Genomic DNA, 20894 nt, shown 5'->3' on the forward strand with positions numbered 1-20894 from the left:
CTCTTCTCACTGTTTTCCCAAATTGAATTTATTAAGTCAGTGCAGCACAAAGGGGATGCAAGGCATGATAATGGTGCTTGTAAGTGAAAGGTTGCAAAGGTGTCCGTCCAAAGTCTGCAATGTAATCTAGGCAGAACGTTTGCAAGCTCCTTCGCAACGTTAGGGCACTGATAAAACAAGCAGGTGAGTCCATTGTGATTTCAGTAAGAGATGATGTATCTGATGTATCTCCATAACTCTTGTAGGATTTGTGCCTTATAAGGGAGACTGGTTGGAGGTTGAGTATTCAATTCAACCAGGCACCTCGAAAATGAAGACACACTCAGTGAAGCCTATTATGCGTAATCATGTCAAAGAGGTAAATTGTTTGCATTCTGCACTTGACGATCCTTACTGTCCGTGTTTCCTCTGGTGATAATTTCATTCTCTGCTTTCTAGTTTGTGTGCTGTGATATTTGAACATTCTACTGTTTTAAAAGTATAGTTTAGTCTCCTTTTGAGAATAACAACTTCAAGAAGTAAATGCAAAACTCATAGAATCATGTATACCTTCTATGCGATTAGCAAACTTTGCTGTGTAGTTCACATACTGTTCAGAGGCTAGTAAAATGTTTCAAGAGAAACACTAGGAAGTGTAATTTGTGTGTGAGAATTTTGTTGTGAAAAGTTGAATGTAGTAGTCTGTCTCTTCTGTCCACACAGAGTGCTCTATGTGATTTGAGGAGTGTAGCTGGAAAGCAGTAGAAAGTTCCTAAAATTGTGATCAATGTACACAGTGAGAAACAGTGAGAGCGGAGTCTCTCAGGGCAGTCCTGGGTGCTTTACCCAGAGGTCCTGAATTACCCGTGAAGAAGTGAGGTTGGTCCCACTTGTGTTTCCAGAGCATCCCTGGCAATGATAGGGTGCCAGCGAGAATGGGAATTCTGATGGGGATGGAGAGACTTCCTGGAAAGAGCCGGAGTGAGCAAGTGCAAGCAAGGTTGCAATATGGTGTGGTTCTGATAGTTTCTTTCCTTTCTCTCTGCAGGCCCGTGTTACCAGTGTGAATGGAAGACATGGGGTGATAGATCACAATTACTATTTTACTCTGGATTCTCTGATATGCCCTAAGGGATATGTGCCTCAAGTCCACGATGTTGTCAGTGTGGACATCGTGGAGAGTGATCAGAAGCAGTATCTGTGGAGAGCATTTGCAATCAACCCAATTGAAACATCACTGTAATGACAATACTTAAGTATTTCCTGTCCACTCTTATTCCTGAGGGCTGTAAAGGGCATGGTCCCTTGAAAACTTCAACTTTGCCTTCAATAAAACAAATTGAGTACAATTATTTTGGTGTGGACAATGAGAAACTCACTGCCTCTTGAGGTCCCTGAACCCACTGTAGCAGAGGCCATTGATTTATTAGCAAACATGAGCTGGAGAGTTGCAGAAAGAAGGAAGGAACTTGTCATAAATCCTTTGAAATTATAATTTAATTTTTTGATCTTTGTACTCCGAATTGGATTGATTTATACAGAGCCTGCTGACTTTCCTCAAGTCAGAATTTTAGGTAATGAATTGGCTTCCAAAAGCAGCAGCATGATAATATACATTTCACTGCTTTGATACTTGCAATTAACTTCTCTATGAACCCACAATTTGCTTTATGCCCAATTGTTTTTGTCCATGGCATCTTTCATCTTTCATCAACAGCAAAATTTGATGGTATCTATTGTTGCTGTAGCTCCTGTACTAGGCCAGTAGGTAGCTCCATAACACAGCATACTTTAGGGTCTGGGTTTTGCTTTGTTAAACTCTCTAAATCTTTGAGTGTATCACATTTTAGAATCTAGCTTTTGTTGTTGTTCATGATGATGGTGATGATTAACCCATCATGGAACACATAGCATTTTGCCTGAGATAGTAGGAAACTGAAATTTAATGTAATGAAAGTAAATTCAGTACACAAGAGACCGCAACAGCTTTCTCTTGTGTGTGGGTAGTCTGATGTAGGTGATGGGCTATGCTGTATCCCGTACTTCCTGGTAATTTGAGACATCGCGTCTGGGGTCATCTCTGGTGAGGTTTCTTTGTTTAAATTTTTCTTAAATATTTTATTACTTAATTTTTATATTAGTTATTTTTATTTTGATGATTTTTACATAGCTGATTAGGGTGTTAAGGGTCAACGGCTACAGGAGGGTTGGTGAGATCACCATTTCCACATTGTCTTTTTTTCCTTCCTGTATCTGGGGTAGGGGGAGACAAGGAGAGAAGTCACATCAAGCCTTCCAAATGCCTTTGCACCCTGGGATTAAGGACAGCCACCCGACATCACCCCAGGCCAACTCTGAGGACCCCTGTTAAGACCAAATTTCCAAACTGAAGAAGCAATAAGCCAGTTTCCATAAGCTGCAGCAAAAATTCAAAACTCAAACATGAGAACAACTCAAGGCACTCAGTGGCAATATCAATCTAACAAATAAAAGAACATAAAAATGGCCCATGAAACGTCTTAATGAAACTAAGCTTAAAGGTATGGAAGGAACAAATGTAAGCATTCCAGAGACATGGAGAAGCATTCCAGAGACATGGAGATGATGCATTCAATCTCCCATATGAACAGTGGAATGAGATGGAGATATGAGGTTGGAATCTGCAATATACTGCATACTCATGGGACCACAAAGCCCACCCTGCACACAGGCTTAGATTTAGTTCTGGGTAGAGCTGTCAGGACCACACACAGGAAGGGCAATGTGATGCTGTACACCAGAACCTCAGTTGGCAGTGGATGGCTGGACTGCTGGTTTGTACCACCCCAGAACACACTTACAAGACAAGACTCCAGATGACAAATGAAACCCACCAGACACCCACTACCTTCTGAGCACATGCTCCAGAACAGCACCCAAGCCGTATTCCTAAGGCCTTCCCAATGGTGCAGTCACTATGGGTGTGGGAAGCCATGATGTCATCACTGACAAGCTCCTCTTGCCTGTGGGAGTCGAGTTGCATTTCTGTCGTACCCGTATTTTCTGCAGATTAGTAAGACATGATGTATGCAAACCTTCCCATTTCCTGGTGTGTGTGCAGTGTCATGCTGGCACTCCAGAGGGTTCGTCCCTGGACGTTGTGACCAAGCTCTCATAGGCTGAAGGAGATGGGCACGTGGTGGTTTCCTGAGGACCACTGCAACAGGAAGGAGAGAGGAGGCCTGGTGCTCCATCAGCCTCGTGTGTTTGGTACCTAGGTCTATGTTGAGGACAGGATTATGCTCAGCCTGGTGGCTGCATGGTAACCATCTCCCCTGGCAACAGCCATGGACAATTTGAAGGGAAGCCAGAGTCCTAACAAGGCGCCGCTCAGTGTGTCCCATGCCCAGCACATACTGGTTGTCCAAGTTCTTGCAAATAATTACAGACCCTGATACAGTCAGGAATGGGATGACTTAATCCTCAGGGTGTGCATGCATGCATATGCCTGTGAGTTCGGCGTGTCCACATGTAAGAGTGAGTGATGCATTTGTGAAACCTAAGCTGCACCCTAATAGTCCAGCCGTGAAGTTTACAGTAAATTGCCTATGAGGAGCAAAGTGCAAGGAGGTGAGTGAAGGATTAGGGGAGAAAGCACAAAGGTGCTCTTATGAAGGATCTAGTGTTCTACTTGAATTTGTGTGTGAAGCTTTCTGACTTTCATGGCAAGTGTTCATGGGGCTTAACTTTCACTGCAGTCAGCTGATGCTTTGAACTGCACACTTATCTCTGAAGACTAGAGTTCCCACTTGGGTGGTACATGACAGCTTCCACAGAGCTCAATTCCAAATCTGCTGCATATAGGGGGGTTTATGAGGACATGGATGTATGCAATGTTTAGGGTCACCCCTCCCAGTTTCTTTCAATTCTGTGAGCTGTGAGGAACAAATGCATGATTTCCATGCCTGGACTACTCGAATAGGTTGCCTCCACTCCATGGGGGCACCATCCCCAGGTCTCGCTCATCCAGAAACAGCCCTATGGACAAGGAAAGCTGATACACAGCATCCTGTACCACCTAAAATTCTTCTTAGTGATTTGAAGAAACTCACCATCTTGCACCATATGAATATTCTGTGTCCCAGCAAGATCACTCATGCTTGGTACTAAACGGGAGTTTTACAATTAATGAACTTGCACTTAGTTTTCTATCACCTACAGATTTCATACTAAGCCATGCAAACATCAGTTCACACTCATGTCTTTCACAAATGTAGCTATTTAAATATCCTGAGGTTTCAGTTGCTCCTTTGCTTTTGCTTCAGATAATTCCAGTAGGTGTATATAAGGCAGGAAATCAAGGCGATCCATGAATCTCAAAATTGTCATTATGTGGCAGGTGTGTGGAATGTGTGGCTGAGGGTAACACAATGTGTATGAAATCAGTTAGTCTGCCCTGGCCAGGTTTCCACAAGCAGGACACGATACTCCATAGATCTATGTCGAGCTAACTCATAACATGGTATCTCGTATGGCCTGAAATGGTGTCATAAACATCCACATTGCAAGGCAGAAAAAGATCTCCATCCCTAAAAGAAAATAAGCATTTCCATGAGCTCACATGGCTGTTTATTTGCCTCTGCCCTATATTGATAACAGCTGTAATATATTCAATTCTAATAAACTCTGGATGCAATGTGCTATTTCCAGCTGTAGAGATCCAGGTGTGCATCATGGATTCTTTCTTGTTTTCCATGTATACTTGCTAAACTACCTTTTGATCTTCATCATCCAGTTTCCTCCCCATCCCAGCTGATTCTGGAAACCCTTGTCAATGTCTCAATGTCACTGGCTCCTTTATAAGATGTCATGTGCAATTGATATCATGCCATTTTCCCTTTAGGCTCCCAGGTTGTTTAACTTAGCACTAGTCTGTGCAAGCTCATCCAGGTTGCTGCAAATGACAGGGTTCCCTTCTTGTTGAAAGACAAACCACGTTTGACTCTTACGCATGCCACTGACTCCTTGTTAACTCATCTTTGACAGACACCTAAGTTATTGCCAGTCCTATCCATTGAGTAGTGCTTCAGCAAACATGGAGCACAGGTGGGTGCAGCCATTTCCTCTCCTTTGCAGATTTCCCCAAACCCGAGATTGCTGCTTCATGTGTTTATATATCAATATACACACTTCAGATTTGCGTTGTGTGTATGTATATATTAGAGACTGAGACAGAAGGTTCACAGAAAGGTAAAGGGAGTTTTTATATGCTTCCATCGACATTCAATAGAAAGATTTGGAAGAAATACTTCGTATCTATGTGACCAGAGACAGTACTTTTTAAAACAAATTCAGTTTAGTTTTGACCATAGTTGCATAGTTGAGAAGCATGTACAGCCATATGGACGACTGACCACTGATTAGAGTCGGGAGGATTGAGAAATGGGGAAAATGGATGGGACAATTGCTTCCAATTTCTTTTTGTACTTCTGTGCCTGTGGGAAGTGGGGAGAGAAGGGGAGGGGACTGCTCCCAGCAGCCTACCTGCATCAGTACCTGTGGATGGGGGAGGCCACTTGATGTCATCCTAGGATGCCAGTGTGGAGCATGCTCCAAGGGTACTGCTTAAGTGGTTTTGGTAGTTGTGAGATACTGTGGATTTCATTACTCCAAGGTTGAGGAATTACTTACAAGATCCTTTGACTGACATAGACCACCCTACAGTCTCTGCTCACTCAGACACTTGATGCCAAAGCTTGACCTAGAGAGTTGTCCACTTTGTTTTGCCATTATCCTCTGCAGGCCTCAAGGATTTGGCAGGTCCCCTATGGGATCTCGGCATGCTGTCCATGTCTCAGGTTTCAGCAACTAAGGAGGCCCAGGACTGACAAATGCATTGCATGGTCAGATTACGGGTCCTGTGATTTTTCCCCAACTTGTAGCTTTGAGTTCAGTGTGTGTGTGTGTGTGCACTCCCCAAAGAAATGTCACCAGTTGTCACCACCCAGCAGCAACACTAAAAAGATAAGGCACACTCTTGAGTGTCTGGGAAAAGCTGGAACCGCAACTGGATCCCTCATTGCCAAAAGCGGCCACATTTAAACCCTTTTCTCCGCTGCCCCATTCCCGATTGGCCTTAGCTTTCCTCTGCTGCTTCTCCAGCCCTCTCTCCGCCACCCTTCTTCGTTCTTGTCCCTGTTTTCTGCTGCATTTCTCCATTCTTGTCCCTGAACTTAGGTCTCACTCTTCTCTACTGCTTTTCCAGCCCTTTCACTGCCACCCTTCTTCCTGCCCGTCCTTCTTCTCTCCGTCCTGTCTTTCTTGTCATCGTCATCCGTCCGTCCATCTGTCCATCTGTCTGTCCGTCCTTCTCGTCCGTACGCTGTTTGTCCCAGCTTTTACAATGGCTACTTTTATATCATTCACCACCAATCACTTCTCCCCATGGGTCCACTTGGTGCTATGAAATAGGCCAGTAGCAATGACATAATCACAGCAAGGGCATTAGCCTATCCCTGTGACTTCCTGTTTACCTGCTGTCGAGACCAACTCCACCTCCTGGCCCTGGGCAAGCCGCCATCTTACAACAGCCCTTCCAAATCCCAGGATAGGCTTTAGCACCCCGTTCCCCACAACCAGTCACACACAAGATCTGTGGCTGGAAACAGTCCCAGCATAGCCCATCACCTACATCAGTCTACCCACACACTGGTGGCTGCCATTGCCCAGTCAGTTCTGTCCTCAGCCCCATCTCATACACAAACCAATGGATGCTGCAGCCCAGCCCAACCTTGCACACCACACACTCGGTCCTCACACACATCAGCAGGAACTGCAGTCTAGTCCAAGCAACCCTCAGCAGCCCTCAGCAGACCTGCACCCAGCCTGTGTCCCCACACATGCTAATACGTGCAACAGACTGGTCCAGATGGTTCCACATTGCATTTAACTCTCATACAGATTAATGGGTGTTGCAGCCTACTTCAGCAAAACTGACCCCACAACTCTCCAGCCCACAACTATGCCAGCAGGTGCTACTGCCTGTCCAACCAGGCCTGTCCTCGCACTGGTTTTCATGGTCACTGAAGGGAGCTGCAGGCTATCTGAGGGCTTTCTACAATCTGTCTGCCAGGCCGATTCCCAGCTCCAGAAGTGATAATTTTCAAGTGGTACTGCAGTCCAGAGTGACAGGAACTGTCTCCTGTCTTGACACTTGCTACCGGATGCTGTGGCAAAGCCCCACCAGCCTGCACTTGCTCGGGCTCATACATACACCAGTGGATATGGTTGCTCAGCCCAGCCTGTCTCTCCCCATTAATCCATCTCACATGCAGGTCAAAGGTTGCTGTCGCCTTTTCCAGCCTGATCCGTCATCAGCCTTGGCTCTCTTGCTAACCAGTGGGAGCGATGACTCAGAAGCAAGCCCCTGTAGCACTCCCACAGGGACCACAGGCCACCCCCACACTGGTTGTTACCCATGCTGATGGGAGCTGTAGCCCAGTCTGTAATGGCTTGCCTCACATTGACAATTGCTGGTAGGTGCTGCAGTGTGGCTCAACAAGCTTGCCCCCAGTCCCAGCTCGTGCTGACAGATGCTGCAGCCTCGCCCAGTTCAACCAGCTCCCAGTCCCAGCCCTAGCCCTGATGTGAACTGCCTGGTGTTACAGCCCAACCCAGCCTGTCACACACCCTGTCCTGGGTTTCCCATTTGCCAATGGGTGCTACATACTGGCCAAGTCCCGTCTGCCCCCAGACCTGAACCACATGCATACCAGCGAGTACTGTAACCTGGCCTGGCCTGGGCTGCCTCCATCTTCAGTTATTGTGTTCACCAGCATGGACTGCATCCTCACAGAGGAATTCTCCATGCTCCTCTATCAGGTCACCTTCCCGTACACACTGGTGGGTTCTTGGCCCAGCCTGACTTGGCCCACCTCCTGTCCTGCATGTTCGGTGGCATTGGATGACTGGCCCACATCCATATGGGCTCTCACTGTTGGATGCTACAGCCCAGCTCCACCTGGCCCATCCCCAGACCCAGCTCTCACATGGCTCAGTGGGTGCCAAGGCCCAATCCAGGCCTTCCCACATCCAATCAGGCCCCACGAGCACCCACAGAATCTGCCCCCAGCCAGGGTTCCCTCACTTGCCTGTTAGTGCCATAGCCCAGCCTAAGGTGATCCATTAGCAGTAGTTTGTGCCACCTGGTAGCTGTTTAATAATGATGCAGAACTTTGTGCTCACTCTAGACTGAGATCAACACGTACATTATTTTAACGGAAACCTGGGCTAGTTTTTAGCATTTCACTTTAGGGGGCACTGTGGTATTCCAGAAGTGTTCAAGTGTTTTGATCACAATTCAGACAGTGAGTGCACACAGAGATAGCAAGTCACGTGTTTCAAGGTTCTTTGACGTTTTCTTCATAATCTGCATGACTAAGCACTGATGCAATCTCACTGTTACAGCTCTGAGTTTTGGAGAATGCAGAGGCTTCCAAACGGCATAAATCAGAACAGTGTTCAAGACTTTAGAAGCCTGTGAGATCTCAATCCTGCAGATCAGCTAAGGAATCTTGAACCTGGGCTCCTTCCTGTCATGGTGCACTCCCCTGTGTTCTGTGTGTACAGATTAGCCTCTCTTTCTGCAAAACCTCTTGTGGGAGTACTGCTCACCATATTCTGTACCACTCACTGCATTTGCAATAACCCTGTCTTTGAAAACTTTTATCATACAGGGTGAAGAGATCTCCTGTCTCTCTTAGCTGGAATTTTAAGAAGATAGCCATGCTTTGCTCCCTTCCAAATAAGATTCCATACACAGATTAGGGAACTACACGTGAGCAGATACTGTGGTGAGGTGGGGGCAATTCAATTCATTTGAAAATAATTCTTTTTTTAAAATGATGCTTATGCATTATGTTTCTCACTGAAACTCAGAAATCACAGATGGCAGGCCTTGCTCATTAAGCAAATTCCAAAGTCAACGGTAAGCTGAATTCAAGGTATCTAGGGTACAAAGTATTGAAATCAGGCATGTAATTTCTTTGTGACGACCTTGCACTTCACCAAGAGATCAAAATCTATGCATACACAGCAGGGGTGGAGCCTCTGGCATCATTCCCTGCTCAACCCCAAGGGGACTCATAGACAGAGACTGAGTTCCCATTTCCCATTTGCACCACCAGGCCCGAAGGCCCCACTTGGAATCCACAAGCTGAGAGAAGTCCTTCCACATTTGAGGCATGAACCACATAAGCACTTTCTAGTGTTTTCAGTAGCAGCAGGTTATATCCTTGTTCTGTGGGCAGGAATATATTCCTGTTATTCGTTTGTGACACACAGGTTAAACAACCACTTGAGTGTTAATGAAAACATTGCCGCAGGTGGCTTATAAAATATAACAACGCAACTTGATGAGAAAGAGCAGGGAAAATGTGTCTGGAATGCTGAGTTCACAGACTGCTAGTGCCAGAGACCAAGATCAAACTCGGCAGGCAATGACGCACAATTGCACACAGGCCAAACCAAGGTTAAGGCCTGTGGGCAAGAATCTGCAGTTGGACAATGGTCCAAGGCCATTGGACAAACCACAAACTTGGAATTATCGTACACTTGAGATAGTTTTTTACTGACATCTGCACTTCATTCACACTGTTGCTTCCTGATCATCACACATTGGCTGCTTATCATCGCTCTACCACACAACTATCAAACATTGTGCCTCAAGATGTCTGCAATTTGATTGCACCGGAAGTTTAAGAAAACATGGAACAGTTTCACTCTGGCAGCCCTGCTCTTCTGTGATCTTTACCTCGTGTCTGTCTCACTTCTTATTTCCTCAGTTGTGTGTTGCCACCCTCTCAAGCACTATCTATGCTGAAGCTGGGAGAAGAAAACACCCACAACTAAGTATTAGTATTTTATTACAGAAGCAATGTACATTCATTAGAGATTCTTCAAAAATGTTATTTCAAACAAATAAATGGTTAATGACAGCTAACAAGAGAAAGCTGTTGCGGTCTCTTGTGTACTGAATTTACTTTCATTACATTAAATTTCAGTTTCCTACTATCTCAGGCAAAATGCTATGTGTTCCATGATGGGTTAATCATCACCATCATCATGAACAACAACAAAAGCTAGATTCTAAAATGTGATACACTCAAAGATTTAGAGAGTTTAACAAAGCAAAACCCAGACCCTAAAGTATGCTGTGTTATGGAGCTACCTACTGGCTTAGTACAGGAGCTACAGCAACAATAGATACCATCAAATTTTGCCATTGATGAAAGATGAAAGATACCATGGACAAAAACAATTGGGCATAAAGCAAATTGTGGGTTCATAGAGAAGGTTAATTGCAAATATCAAAGCAGTGAAATGTATATTATCATGCTGCTGCTTTTGGAAGCCAATTCATTACCTAAAATCCTGACTTCAAGGAAGTTAGCAAGGCTCTGTATAAATCAATCCAATTCTAGGCACATCTTACAGGAAATGAAATTATAATTTTACGGGATTTTCTGCAACTTCTTTCTGCAACTCTCCAGCTCATGTTTGCTAATAAATCAATGGCCTCTGCTACAGTGGGTTCAGGGCCCTTATGAACTAACCATTATTTGCATTGTTGATACCGCAAAAATTATACTCACATTTTTTGGAAGGCAAAGTTGAAGTTTTCAAGGGACCATGCCCTTTACAGCCCTCAGGAATAAGAGTGGACACAGGAAAAAAATACATTGTGATTACGATGATGTTTGGATTGGCATGAGAGCAAATGCTCTCCACAGATACTGCTTCTGATCACTCTCCACGATGTCCACACTGACAACATCGTGGACTTGAGGCACATATCCCTTAGGGCATATCACTGTATCTAAGGTGAAAAGGAAACTATCATCTATCACCCCATATCTTCCATCCACACTGGTAACACGGGCCTGTAGAGAGAAAGGAAAGAAACTATCAGAACCATACCATATTGCAACCTTGCTTGCACTTGCTCACTCCGGCTCTTTCCAGGAAGTCTCTCCATCCCCATCAGAATTCCCATTCTCGCTGGCACCCTATCATTGCCAGGGATGCTCTGGAAACACAAGTGGGACCAACCTCACTTCTTCACGGGTAATTCAGGACCTCTGGGTAAAGCACCCAGGACTGCCCTGAGAGACTCCGCTCTCACTGTTTCTCACTGTGTACATTGATCACGATTTTAGGAACTTTCTACTGCTTTCCAGCTACACTCCTCAAATCACATAGAGCACTCTGTGTGGACAGAAGAGACAGACTACTACATTCAACTTTTCACAACAAAATTCTCACACACAAATTACACTTCCTAGTGTTTCTCTTGAAACATTTTACTAGCCTCTGAACAGTATGTGAACTACACAGCAAAGTTTGCTAATCGCATAGAAGGTATACATGATTCTATGAGTTTTGCATTTACTTCTTGAAGTTGTTATTCTCAAAAGGAGACTAAACTATACTTTTAAAACAGTAGAATGTTCAAATATCACAGCACACAAACTAGGAAACATAGATAACAAGGAACATCAAGTGCAGAATGTAAATAAGTTACCTCTTCAAGATGCTTACACGTAGTGGGCTTCACTGAGTGTATTCTGATTATGGAGGTGCCTGGTTGAATTGAATACTCAACCTCCAACCAGTCTCCCTTATAAGGCACAAATCCTACAAGAGTTATGGAGATACATCAGATATTGTTCAGATACAATATACATTCAGATCTCTTACTGAAATCACAATGGACTCACCTGCTTGTTTTATCAGTGCCCTAACGTTGAGAAGGAGCTTGCAAACGTTCTGCCTAGATTACATTGCAGACTTTGGACGGACACCTTTGCAACCTTTCACTTACAAGCACCATTATCATGCCTTGCATCCCCTTTGTGCTGCACTGACTTAATAAATTCAATTTGGGAAAACAGTGAGAAGAGAACACTACAGTTCAGTTCGTAGCCACATTTGGATACCATCCGGAGTCTATTAAACAAATGAATGACCACGTTGCCAACCATTTCAAAGAGGCAGTTAACTACAAAGGTGTGAGCATGTGCTTGAAATTGGCTTTCTGTGTTAAAGAGTGTGCAGCTGTAACCTTCGCCGTTCGGAATCTCAAACTGCTGATCCTCTTGGGCTCTCAGTTTCTCTTTCACTGCATTTGGCTCTGCTGCTTCTTCCACATTTCATTTCACAGCTCCCTCCTTCCCAAGGCTCAATGCAAATACATGACAATTACTTGTCCCTCTCAGTTCTTTCAAACAAGCCTGTTCATCAGCCATCACTTTCAGCTCGAACCTAACCTCTTCCAATTCTAACGCCCCTCTGGACAGCATTTTACAATGTCCTCCTCCTATCCACTTTCTTGACCCCATCCTTGTGGGACACATTGTCTTCTCAACCAAAGAGACACTGTGAGGTTTGTACAACAAAGCCAAAGCCTGAATCCTGCTTAGAAATCTGAGAGTAGGCAAATGCAAGGCTGGTCTCTGGGATGAGCTCATGCAACCTTTGTATTTCAGGCTCATGACAGCTGCATCAGGTTCACCAATCTTCAAGAAGATAGTGCTGGGCAGAGTTCAACCCTTAGAAATAACTGTGCATTTCAAGTCAAATGTGGATCTCAGAGAGACTCCCAACATGTCACAACCTGCTCCTGAAACATCTCTTTATAGAATCTCTATTAATTCACATACCTTCCATATATACCTACATGATTATTGTTTTAGATTACCAAGTAAGTTGCTGACTCAGTTGCATAGTTCACTAAGCCTCTGCCTTTGGCACTGGCATTCCTTATGGACATCAGTTCATATCTTGCTTGTTTCTCTTCCTACACAGCTCCCTGCTTATGGCTTTGGCAAGAATTACTGGACGGTCATGTCTATTGGTCTCTGTACCCATATGGTACTCCAGGTTTAAGACTTCTGATAGGTTTAGCTCTGACGCTGCTGCCATTTGGGAAGTGGGCAAGCAAATGAAGGGTTTCTCTCTCTCTCTCTGTCTTTGTAATGTTAACTTTCCAACATAATAAATAAATCTTTTTAAAGATCAATTAGATTATTCAATCAATGAAAGACATATTTAGATGTGTGCTAACTGCTTTCATGCCTAAAAATGCTAGTAGTAAATACATAATTACCTAGGATCATATATTATTTTCAATTCCATGTGTGCTGTTCAACCCTTTAGGAGTCATTTTCTGGATTTTGTATGCTAAACACATTGTGCTAGTGCTAGGATCCTGTCAGTAAATAAACATTCAAAAGAATATAGTCGGGCCCGGCGCGGTGGCGCAAGTGGTTAAAGGTCCTCGCCTTGCACGCCCGGGATCCCATATGGGCGCCGGTTCTAATCCCAGCAGCCCTGCTTCCCATCCAGCTCCCTGCTTGTGGCCTGGGAAAACGGTCGAGGATGGCCCAAAGCATTGGAACCCTGCATCCACGTGGGAGACCCGGAAGAAGCTCCTGGCTCCTGACTTTGGATAGACTTAGTTCTGGCCATTGCAGCCTCTTGGCAAGTAAATCATCAGACATTAGATCTTCCTTGCTGTCTTTCCTCCTCTGTGTATCTGGCTTTCCAATAAAAACAAATCTTAAAAATAATACAATGAATAAAAATGAGCATATAGACATATAAACGAAGTGATGGAAATAGTTTTAAATAATAAAATGAAAAAAGGTCACTTTTGTAAAAAATTGAAATCATACCTTCAGATATAACATCTACGGAGAAGTGAACCCTTTCATTCATGTAGACAACATCATTCCATACAGCAATAACAGTATCAATTAAAATGACACTATTCAGGTCTGATGCTCTAGTGTTAGGGATATCATCACAGAGATCAATCACCTGCAAGAAAAGTAGAAATTTTCTTCTGCCGTAACAAAAATTGAGTAGGGAATCTGATATAATCACAAGATTCATGTTTAGGAAAATTTTGAACAATTTTTTTCCACACTAGTTTGTCATACATTAAATAGGTCACATGTGCAATGATGAGTCAAAACCAATAATTGATCTTTCTGTATTGTTTAATTACTTGTGACAATGCTAATGTTTATTCAATGTTAAACACTTGTTACATGAAGTTCATTGATAGAACGTCATATTGTTCTAGAAAACCAAAATCAAGAAAGCAGAAAAAAAATTTTGAAAAGATGGTAAAAAATGTTTGTGTCCATGCTCCCGAGTGACAAATTTTATAATGGGGAGAAAATAGCACCATCAAATAGGAAAGACTGAGTTTTAGGCTGGACTGTCAAATGAGAGAATGAGTGCTGCGTTGAATGACAGTGTAGGTGCAGGAACATGAGACAGAGAGCAGAAATAAACAATAGATACTATAGACAGTAAACTATGAGAATAAGGACACTTAAGCATGGAAAAAGACCAGAAGATAAAGGTGCTAAAAAGGCTGTGAAAACGAAGAGCAAAGTGACGAAGAGATGTCAAACTTTGGTATATTGAATCCACGACAGAGGTCTTTGAACAATTTTGCTTATCACAACAACAATAGCTTGTACTAAAAACTTCCAAAACACAAATTATGAAAGAATTACAAAAAGAAAACTATTCCTTTCCTAAGTCATACTTTCCATTAGCTATAAGCAACTAATTTATGTTTCAGCTCTTTTTTGTGCAAAAAACTTAATTATCACCATCAAGGCATCATATAAATACTACTACAAAACCAGATAAGAAATATTAAATTTCATAAAGTGCATTACTACAAACATTATGAAAGCAGAAACTATACATCGGGTGTGAGGCTTCAATGTGACATTGTATCCCCCATGCAGGTCACTTTAGGTAGGAGGATTAATAAAGCATAACACCGGAATAAGAGAATCTACCAAATTCTATCTTACCGGGAAGGATCCCGACACTTCAGACACTTCAATTTCTTCCAAATCAATAATGGCACTCTGTGCACCTCTCAGTGCGGTGGTGCTTGTCTCAAAACTACCGGAGCCGAGGGACTCATCAGTCACAGCACAATGACCAGAAGATCCGGCCAGAACTTCCTGTCGATTTTCCAGATTGCTCTCATCTATGAGACAAGTAAACAGGGTCACATTACTTATTCAGAAGCAAAGATCCAGAACAAAGAAGGCTTACCCTGACCATCTACACTACATGCCCTTAATCCTTCATGTTTCTTGTTAAAATTGTTTATAAATAACCACATTTCATGTATTTTGTGATACAGATGTAGTAGCCTGACAATAATTCCCACCCTGCCTTCCTTGGGCTCACATTACACAACCACTCCTTCCTTCCTTATTTGTCCCCCATTTTTCCAATGAAAATGGCATATTTTCATTTCCCCTGGAAATCAGTCTTAGTAATCCAAGAGATAAAGATATCAACAAGTGGGGAAAGCAAAAACAAAAACAAAACAGAGAAACCACAAACCGTCTCAGTTCATCCGGTGTAGAGACAAAGGTTGAGCAATAATCAAACCCCAAGCAGTCAATTTCACTCCTATAAAGTACATTTGTGTACTCTGCGTATTAGTTATCACAGATCAGACCCTTGACCTAGCAAACAATGTACATGACAATATCTGCTTACGAAAGTATAGTCACCATGGTATGTCAGTTTTGAGGTCTACAAATGCCTTTGAGAAGGTAGCCACCTGCACCACAATTGCCTATGAAGTCTGTGACCCTCTGCTGCTCTTTTATCTTATGAGCATCACAACCTCCTGAGGAACTGTAGTTGCCCCTCCTGCGTGCCTCTTCCAAGTACTCAGGACACCCTGACATGCTCTCCTGGCCCCACTCTGCACGCCATTACTTGTTTCTTTTCCTGTGGGAGCCCATCAGAGAACAACATTTCTGCATTTGATTCCAGCAGTTAGCTGGGCAAAGGGGCCAACTGGTCCACTAGGGAACACATGTAGGTCTCATCCCCTTAGCTGCACAGGTCATCTGCTGGAGATGCCAAATGAGATTCTCGCCCAGCTGGGGAGTTCTACTGCCTAACAGGTGAGAAACCACCAGCAGAGGAGGCACGCAGACAAGCAGGGGTTCAGTCTGTCCATCAGGGGGCCTTGAGTGACAGTCCATTCCCAGAGTGGAAGAACGTGATGGTGGCTAAAGGCTGCTTGCTGGACCTTTCTATCCAGTTACCATAGGTGTCGACACCCCACACACACGTGATGGACAAATGGGGCTGGCCAGCCTACATAACCAGCTATGATACATGCCTGTCAGCCGTCTCTACCTAGCTTCAGTTCTTCTGGGGCTGCCTATCTTCCAACAGCACCTGTGGACATCCCAGGCTCACGCAGCACTCATCAAAGAATTGCACATATGACTGAATGTTACATCTGTCCAACTAGATCCCTTTAAGAATTCACTGGGCCAAACTAAGCATATACGTGAAGCCCTGATGGACTGGTATACTAAACCACAGTTAGGAGATGTAGGCACATTCTCATGGGCCTCATGGGAGGTGTCAGTCTTGATGCTTCTCTCATACAATAATTAGGTAAGTCCAGATGGTTGCGAATGTCATGACTGAGAAGTTGCAGATCTACTCTGAAGACCGATTGCAATGATAAGTAGCACATTTGTTAAAATTTGTTATTCTGGCCAGGGAAATCCAGCTACATGCCTGCTACTTGGTCAGCAGCCACACAATGACCATCCCTGCCATCCCATCAGGGGTCAGAGGGCACTGGTTCTTCCGTGCATGTAGAATCTAGCAGTTTGAAAAATGCCATCCATTTTTTGTTGTACTGTCTTTGTGGATTACCTTACAGAAAGCTATGTTCACCCTCTGGCTACGTTCTCTTCTCTCTTCTTTAAAAATTTCGTGTTGAGCTTGTTATGTATGTGGAATAAGTGATGGAGATTGAAAGACAAAGAGAAGAGAAACAGTGAGATTATGCATCTACTGTTTCACTGCACAAATACTAAAAAATGCTGGAGTTGTGCTTGTGTTAAATCAAGAACCTAGAAGTCCACCTGATTCTCCCTTCTGGCCAATAGGGAGCCAGATATTTAATCCAGACATTGTGTCCTAGAGAGCACATTAGCAGGAAGATGTGTCTTTACTGGAACAGACCCTTGCACCAAGGCCTTCCAAAACAACATCCCGGGCCCCAAGATGGATCTTCAGCACAGTGCCACAGTCCTCAGCCAGCACATTTTGCCACCCCATCCTTTCACTATGTGTACATCATGTGGGTCTCTCGGGCTGAACCTCAGCCTGAATGGCTGTGTCAGGTTGTACCCTGCCAGCCATCGCGTAATACCCCAAGGCAGCAGGCTGGTGAACATGACTGGCTTGTGCTGTCCACAGATGTCTTAAAAATCAAATGTGAAGTAAGAGGTATTCTCAAACACTGTTCCTGGGAATCTAAATACATGTATCCATACACATGCATGCACACATCCGAATATAAACATGGCAAAGCAAACCAAAATCTCACCAAAGAGAGACGAATGGCTAAAGGATATAGGAGGCCTTTCCACAGATGCAAATCAATGACTCCAAAGCTAATGGAAAAAGCAGTCTAGTAAAGAGGACATTCCACAGCAGGTGTCATAGGCGTGGACAGACATGATGCAGAGGGAAGCACTGAGTCATGTGCAGTATCCAGCAGATGAGAAAAACAAAAAGGAATGCAGAGAGATCTTGGGACTGATAAGGGCACAGGCAGAAAAGGCCAGGTCTAGTCCTAGTGACGTTGGCCACTGCCATTGCCAAACAGCAAAGATCCTCCAGTGTCCTCATGTGGAGCGCTGGTGTTGTGTCTCCAAGTCTGTCTCAAATCTTGCACCTCTGACACGGCCCCGTCTCTCTTTTGGGGCAGTGCTCCCTCAACCCTGCATCTATCCCCACGGGTGCAATAGTCAGTAGGTGCTAAACACCACCTGCTCCTCGATGTTTCCCAGAATGACTGGTTTCAGCCATTGACAGCAGAGCTCACACAGGCTCCTCTGCTGTGCTTTCCTGAGACTCCCTGAAATGCTAACAGTACACTTCGCAGCCAGAGTCGTACCACTGAAGCCCAAACCATGATTCAAGCACTCTCGACTTGCACTTTCTCACTCACAGCCTTGTCTCGGCTCCAGCAGCTTACAGCTGATCTAGGCCTGAGGTCTCAGAGTCCAGTTACTTGCCCTCTGAAATTGTTGGGGAACCATCTGCAGCTGACGACTGGAGGGGGGCGCAGGGGACATCGTGTTGTTAGCAGGAGGGCTCCCTGACTCTTTATGTTCGAGAATATGATGAAAGCTGTGGACCCACTCCCCAGAGAATCCCATGATCACATGCAGTTTGCTTCAGTTCCCTAAAGGTTTACAGTATGTCCAAGGTGACCTAGGTCAGTCCCAGAAACCTGTTGTGCATTCACATTGCCACTGGCCTCTCGTGGCCACACTCATGAGAAGTCATCGTAATGAAATATTTAGATCTCTGTCCTAATTCAACTGCCTCATGGCCATCCCTTTAGACACCCACAGAGGACTGTTCCTTTCTGGTCTTGCATTCCACCCCAAAATTATCACAGATGTGAGATGAGCATTAAAATGCTGCTGCTTCACTTTTTCTGAAACACTGGTTACAATGTTAAATGTATACCTGATTTCCGGGCACTTGTTCCATCAGCTTTAGTGATAAAAGATAGGTTGTTCTTCTGATCTAGAAAACAAACAAGGCGGCATGTAGAACAGTGTCTCCTTCCAGTGTGCTGTGATAAAAACTCATAAATGGTGAAAGTGGCCTTGCAAATTCTGAGCAGAACTTCCAGATAAGGAGAAAATTGACACATCAATAAGAAGAAATGTGCTTTGTGCTACGTTGCGGAATTAGAGAAAGGGCATTCATGTTCAGTGACAGCAGGGGAGGAACAAGAAGACAGAGAGAAGTGCACACCACCGAGGGGAAGGACAGATAATTCCTGCCATCCAAGATCCATAAGCAGGAGACAGAACCATCAGACAAATGTAGGAAAAGTCAGTTGTAATTGGAGACAGAGATGAAAAAGGGCTAGTCACACTAAGGTTTATTCAGTCTCTGTTAGAGGGGTGCACAAGAGTTTTGCTTATAGGAAGCACAATAGTTTGAATACAGAGAATTAATTAAAACTCAGATCCATTGCTCATAATTCCCTGAGGGTAAACACAGCCGTTGTCTCCACTTGCATATTTACCCTGCTCTTAATGTGTTTGTGCATAAAGATTCTCGTCTAATTATCACTATTCATGATACCAGTGAAATGCAAGAAAAACTGACAATGAAGATTCATATTAACAAACAATTCCCAACAAATAGAGATACAGAAGTCTCATAGCTTCTTGGAAGTGAGGCTTCTCACTCAACACTCTGCCTCTGTGTTGGTGACAGTCAAGTGTGTAGAATGCTCAGGAACAGCAAGGGTGAAAGCCAACGGGAACAAGCGACTGTCCCCACACTGCACACTCAGTCTTCCTGGAGAGGGTTTCTACTCTTGGGACGCTTCCCCCAACTTCCACACTGGCAGCACCTTTCTTCCCACCTCTCAATGGCACTCTCATCAGTACTTCCGTGGAGGGACCCACCAAGCCTGACAGAATCAGCAGGGGAACTTGACACCACTTGTTGCTCACTTCCAAGATACCTGTCATTTATGAGCGAGGTCGACAAGGTCACATCCCTTAGGCTCAGATGTGAACATCCAGTACACAAAAGCCCCACCCTGGTCACCTGCCTTGTGTTTTCTTGACCCTTTACACATCGTATTAGGAATCCAATGACAACAGCCTAATAGGCCTGTCTGTGAAGCCACGCACACACGTAACCTCCACGATCTCTGATTGCCTCTCAGGACGAAGCAGCGATCATATCAGACGCACATTGAGCTACTGTACGCTCACACTCTTACTCTAAGAAACAATATTATCACGGTAACATAGTCAGGAGTTGCATCTCCAGGTCCCCCTCTCACCTCTGAAAGAAACCTGGAGACTTGCAAGTGGCTCCAAGTGCCCACTTATTTTGCTGTTGTGCACGAGCACAGGGCACATGTCCCCCACGGGAGATTTGGTTCTAGCAGGCTCCTGGCCAAAGGGCAAGTCTGGTCGGCTGAGGGAGGGATGGATACCCAGCAAGGGGCTGGTCTGTTGAGGGATACCCGACTCAACACACATGGCCTCTAATGTACATTTATGTCAAGTGAACAGCAAATGCAAGGTAAGTTGAACAGTTTCTGCATTCTTTTGGCAAAGTAGGAAAGCACCTGGAGTGGGAGACCCACCAGAAATGGCGGTCATGCAGCTCTCCCCACCCACCCCCAACCTGGGCTTTCTGTGTCTTCCCCACCCCACTCTGGAGGAGGCAGGACCTGGAGGCTTGAGCTCAGGCCAGGCCACACAGGACAACCCCCACACGTGGGATTCCACAGAAAAACTCACACAGTCCTGCAGAGCCTAGACTCCATGGGCCCATGCTGGGACTCTCCCAGGACAGCCTGCGGGCCCCTGTTTCAGGGATGGCACAATCACACAGCCAGGTTCCTTGTGTCCTGCGGGAGCAGAGGTACTGAGAGCACCTTGGGGGACACTGGCTGCCATGGGCAGGCTCACAGCTTTTACAGGGAAGAAGGTTACCTTGCTTCTCACCAGCCTGAGCCTTCTGCGCCCACATCATGCGTCCTGGCACCACAAGATGATGTGAAGTCCAAGGCCTCCTCTCTCCTGCAGACCACACTGGCTCTAAGGGAACAGCTTCCTGCTCCTCTTCTTCGGTGTCTACTGGTCAAGTACCAAGCTGCAGACAATGGCCTTTGATGAGGTGCTCCAATGGCCAAGAAGCCCCCGCGGCCACGCCCAGCAGCTCCCGAAAGCAGCAGCTCACGTAAGCAGCAGCTCACGTGTTGCTCTCCCTCATCTCAACACTGTATGAACTGCCCCTGA

The 20894-nt window shown here is 44.8% G+C and overlaps 2 protein-coding genes across 2 annotated transcripts; one reads left to right on the top strand and one right to left on the bottom strand.

Annotated features, from left to right (window-relative positions):
• The first annotated feature begins 249 nt into the window (after positions 1-249).
• On the top strand, positions 250-1726 carry LOC121169544 (cancer/testis antigen 55-like). The gene is made up of 2 exons (XM_041000158.1): positions 250-358; positions 1028-1726. Exons 1-2 carry the CDS (start codon positions 311-313, stop codon positions 1220-1222), a joined length of 243 nt encoding a protein of 80 aa, XP_040856092.1. The 5' UTR covers positions 250-310; the 3' UTR covers positions 1223-1726.
• An 8977-nt stretch (positions 1727-10703) lies between these two features.
• On the bottom strand, positions 10704-20625 carry LOC121169460 (cancer/testis antigen 55-like). Its single transcript, XM_041000055.1, has 6 exons — positions 20589-20625; positions 18583-18642; positions 14856-15037; positions 13692-13836; positions 11540-11652; positions 10704-10898 (listed from the first exon to the last, which is right to left on the bottom strand). Exons 1-6 carry the CDS (start codon positions 20623-20625, stop codon positions 10704-10706), a joined length of 732 nt encoding a protein of 243 aa, XP_040855989.1.
• Positions 20626-20894: the final 269 nt, after the last annotated feature.

The sequence above is a fragment of the Ochotona curzoniae genome, unplaced genomic scaffold (assembly GCF_017591425.1).
Source record: "Ochotona curzoniae isolate NIBS_2020 unplaced genomic scaffold, NIBS_Ocur_1.0 scaffold_1852, whole genome shotgun sequence".
In the NCBI taxonomy this organism is placed as follows: domain Eukaryota; kingdom Metazoa; phylum Chordata; class Mammalia; order Lagomorpha; family Ochotonidae; genus Ochotona; species Ochotona curzoniae.

What these genes read in the sequence shown, in the direction of transcription:
- LOC121169544 (XM_041000158.1), top strand. Translation starts at nt 311, where the DNA reads ATGAAGACACACTCAGTGAAGCCTATTATGCGTAATCATGTCAAAGAG. An exon ending in TGCGTAATCATGTCAAAGAG is followed by an intron (nt 359 to 1,027) that starts GTAAATTGTTTG and finishes TTCTCTCTGCAG; the next exon opens with GCCCGTGTTACCAGTGTGAA.
- LOC121169460 (XM_041000055.1), bottom strand. Translation starts at nt 20,625, where the DNA reads ATGTGGGCGCAGAAGGCTCAGGCTGGTGAGAAGCAAG. An exon ending in TCAGGCTGGTGAGAAGCAAG is followed by an intron (nt 18,643 to 20,588) that starts GTAACCTTCTTC and finishes TTTGTTTTCTAG; the next exon opens with ATCAGAAGAACAACCTATCT. An exon ending in AACAAGTGCCCGGAAATCAG is followed by an intron (nt 15,038 to 18,582) that starts GTATACATTTAA and finishes CTTGTCTCATAG; the next exon opens with ATGAGAGCAATCTGGAAAAT.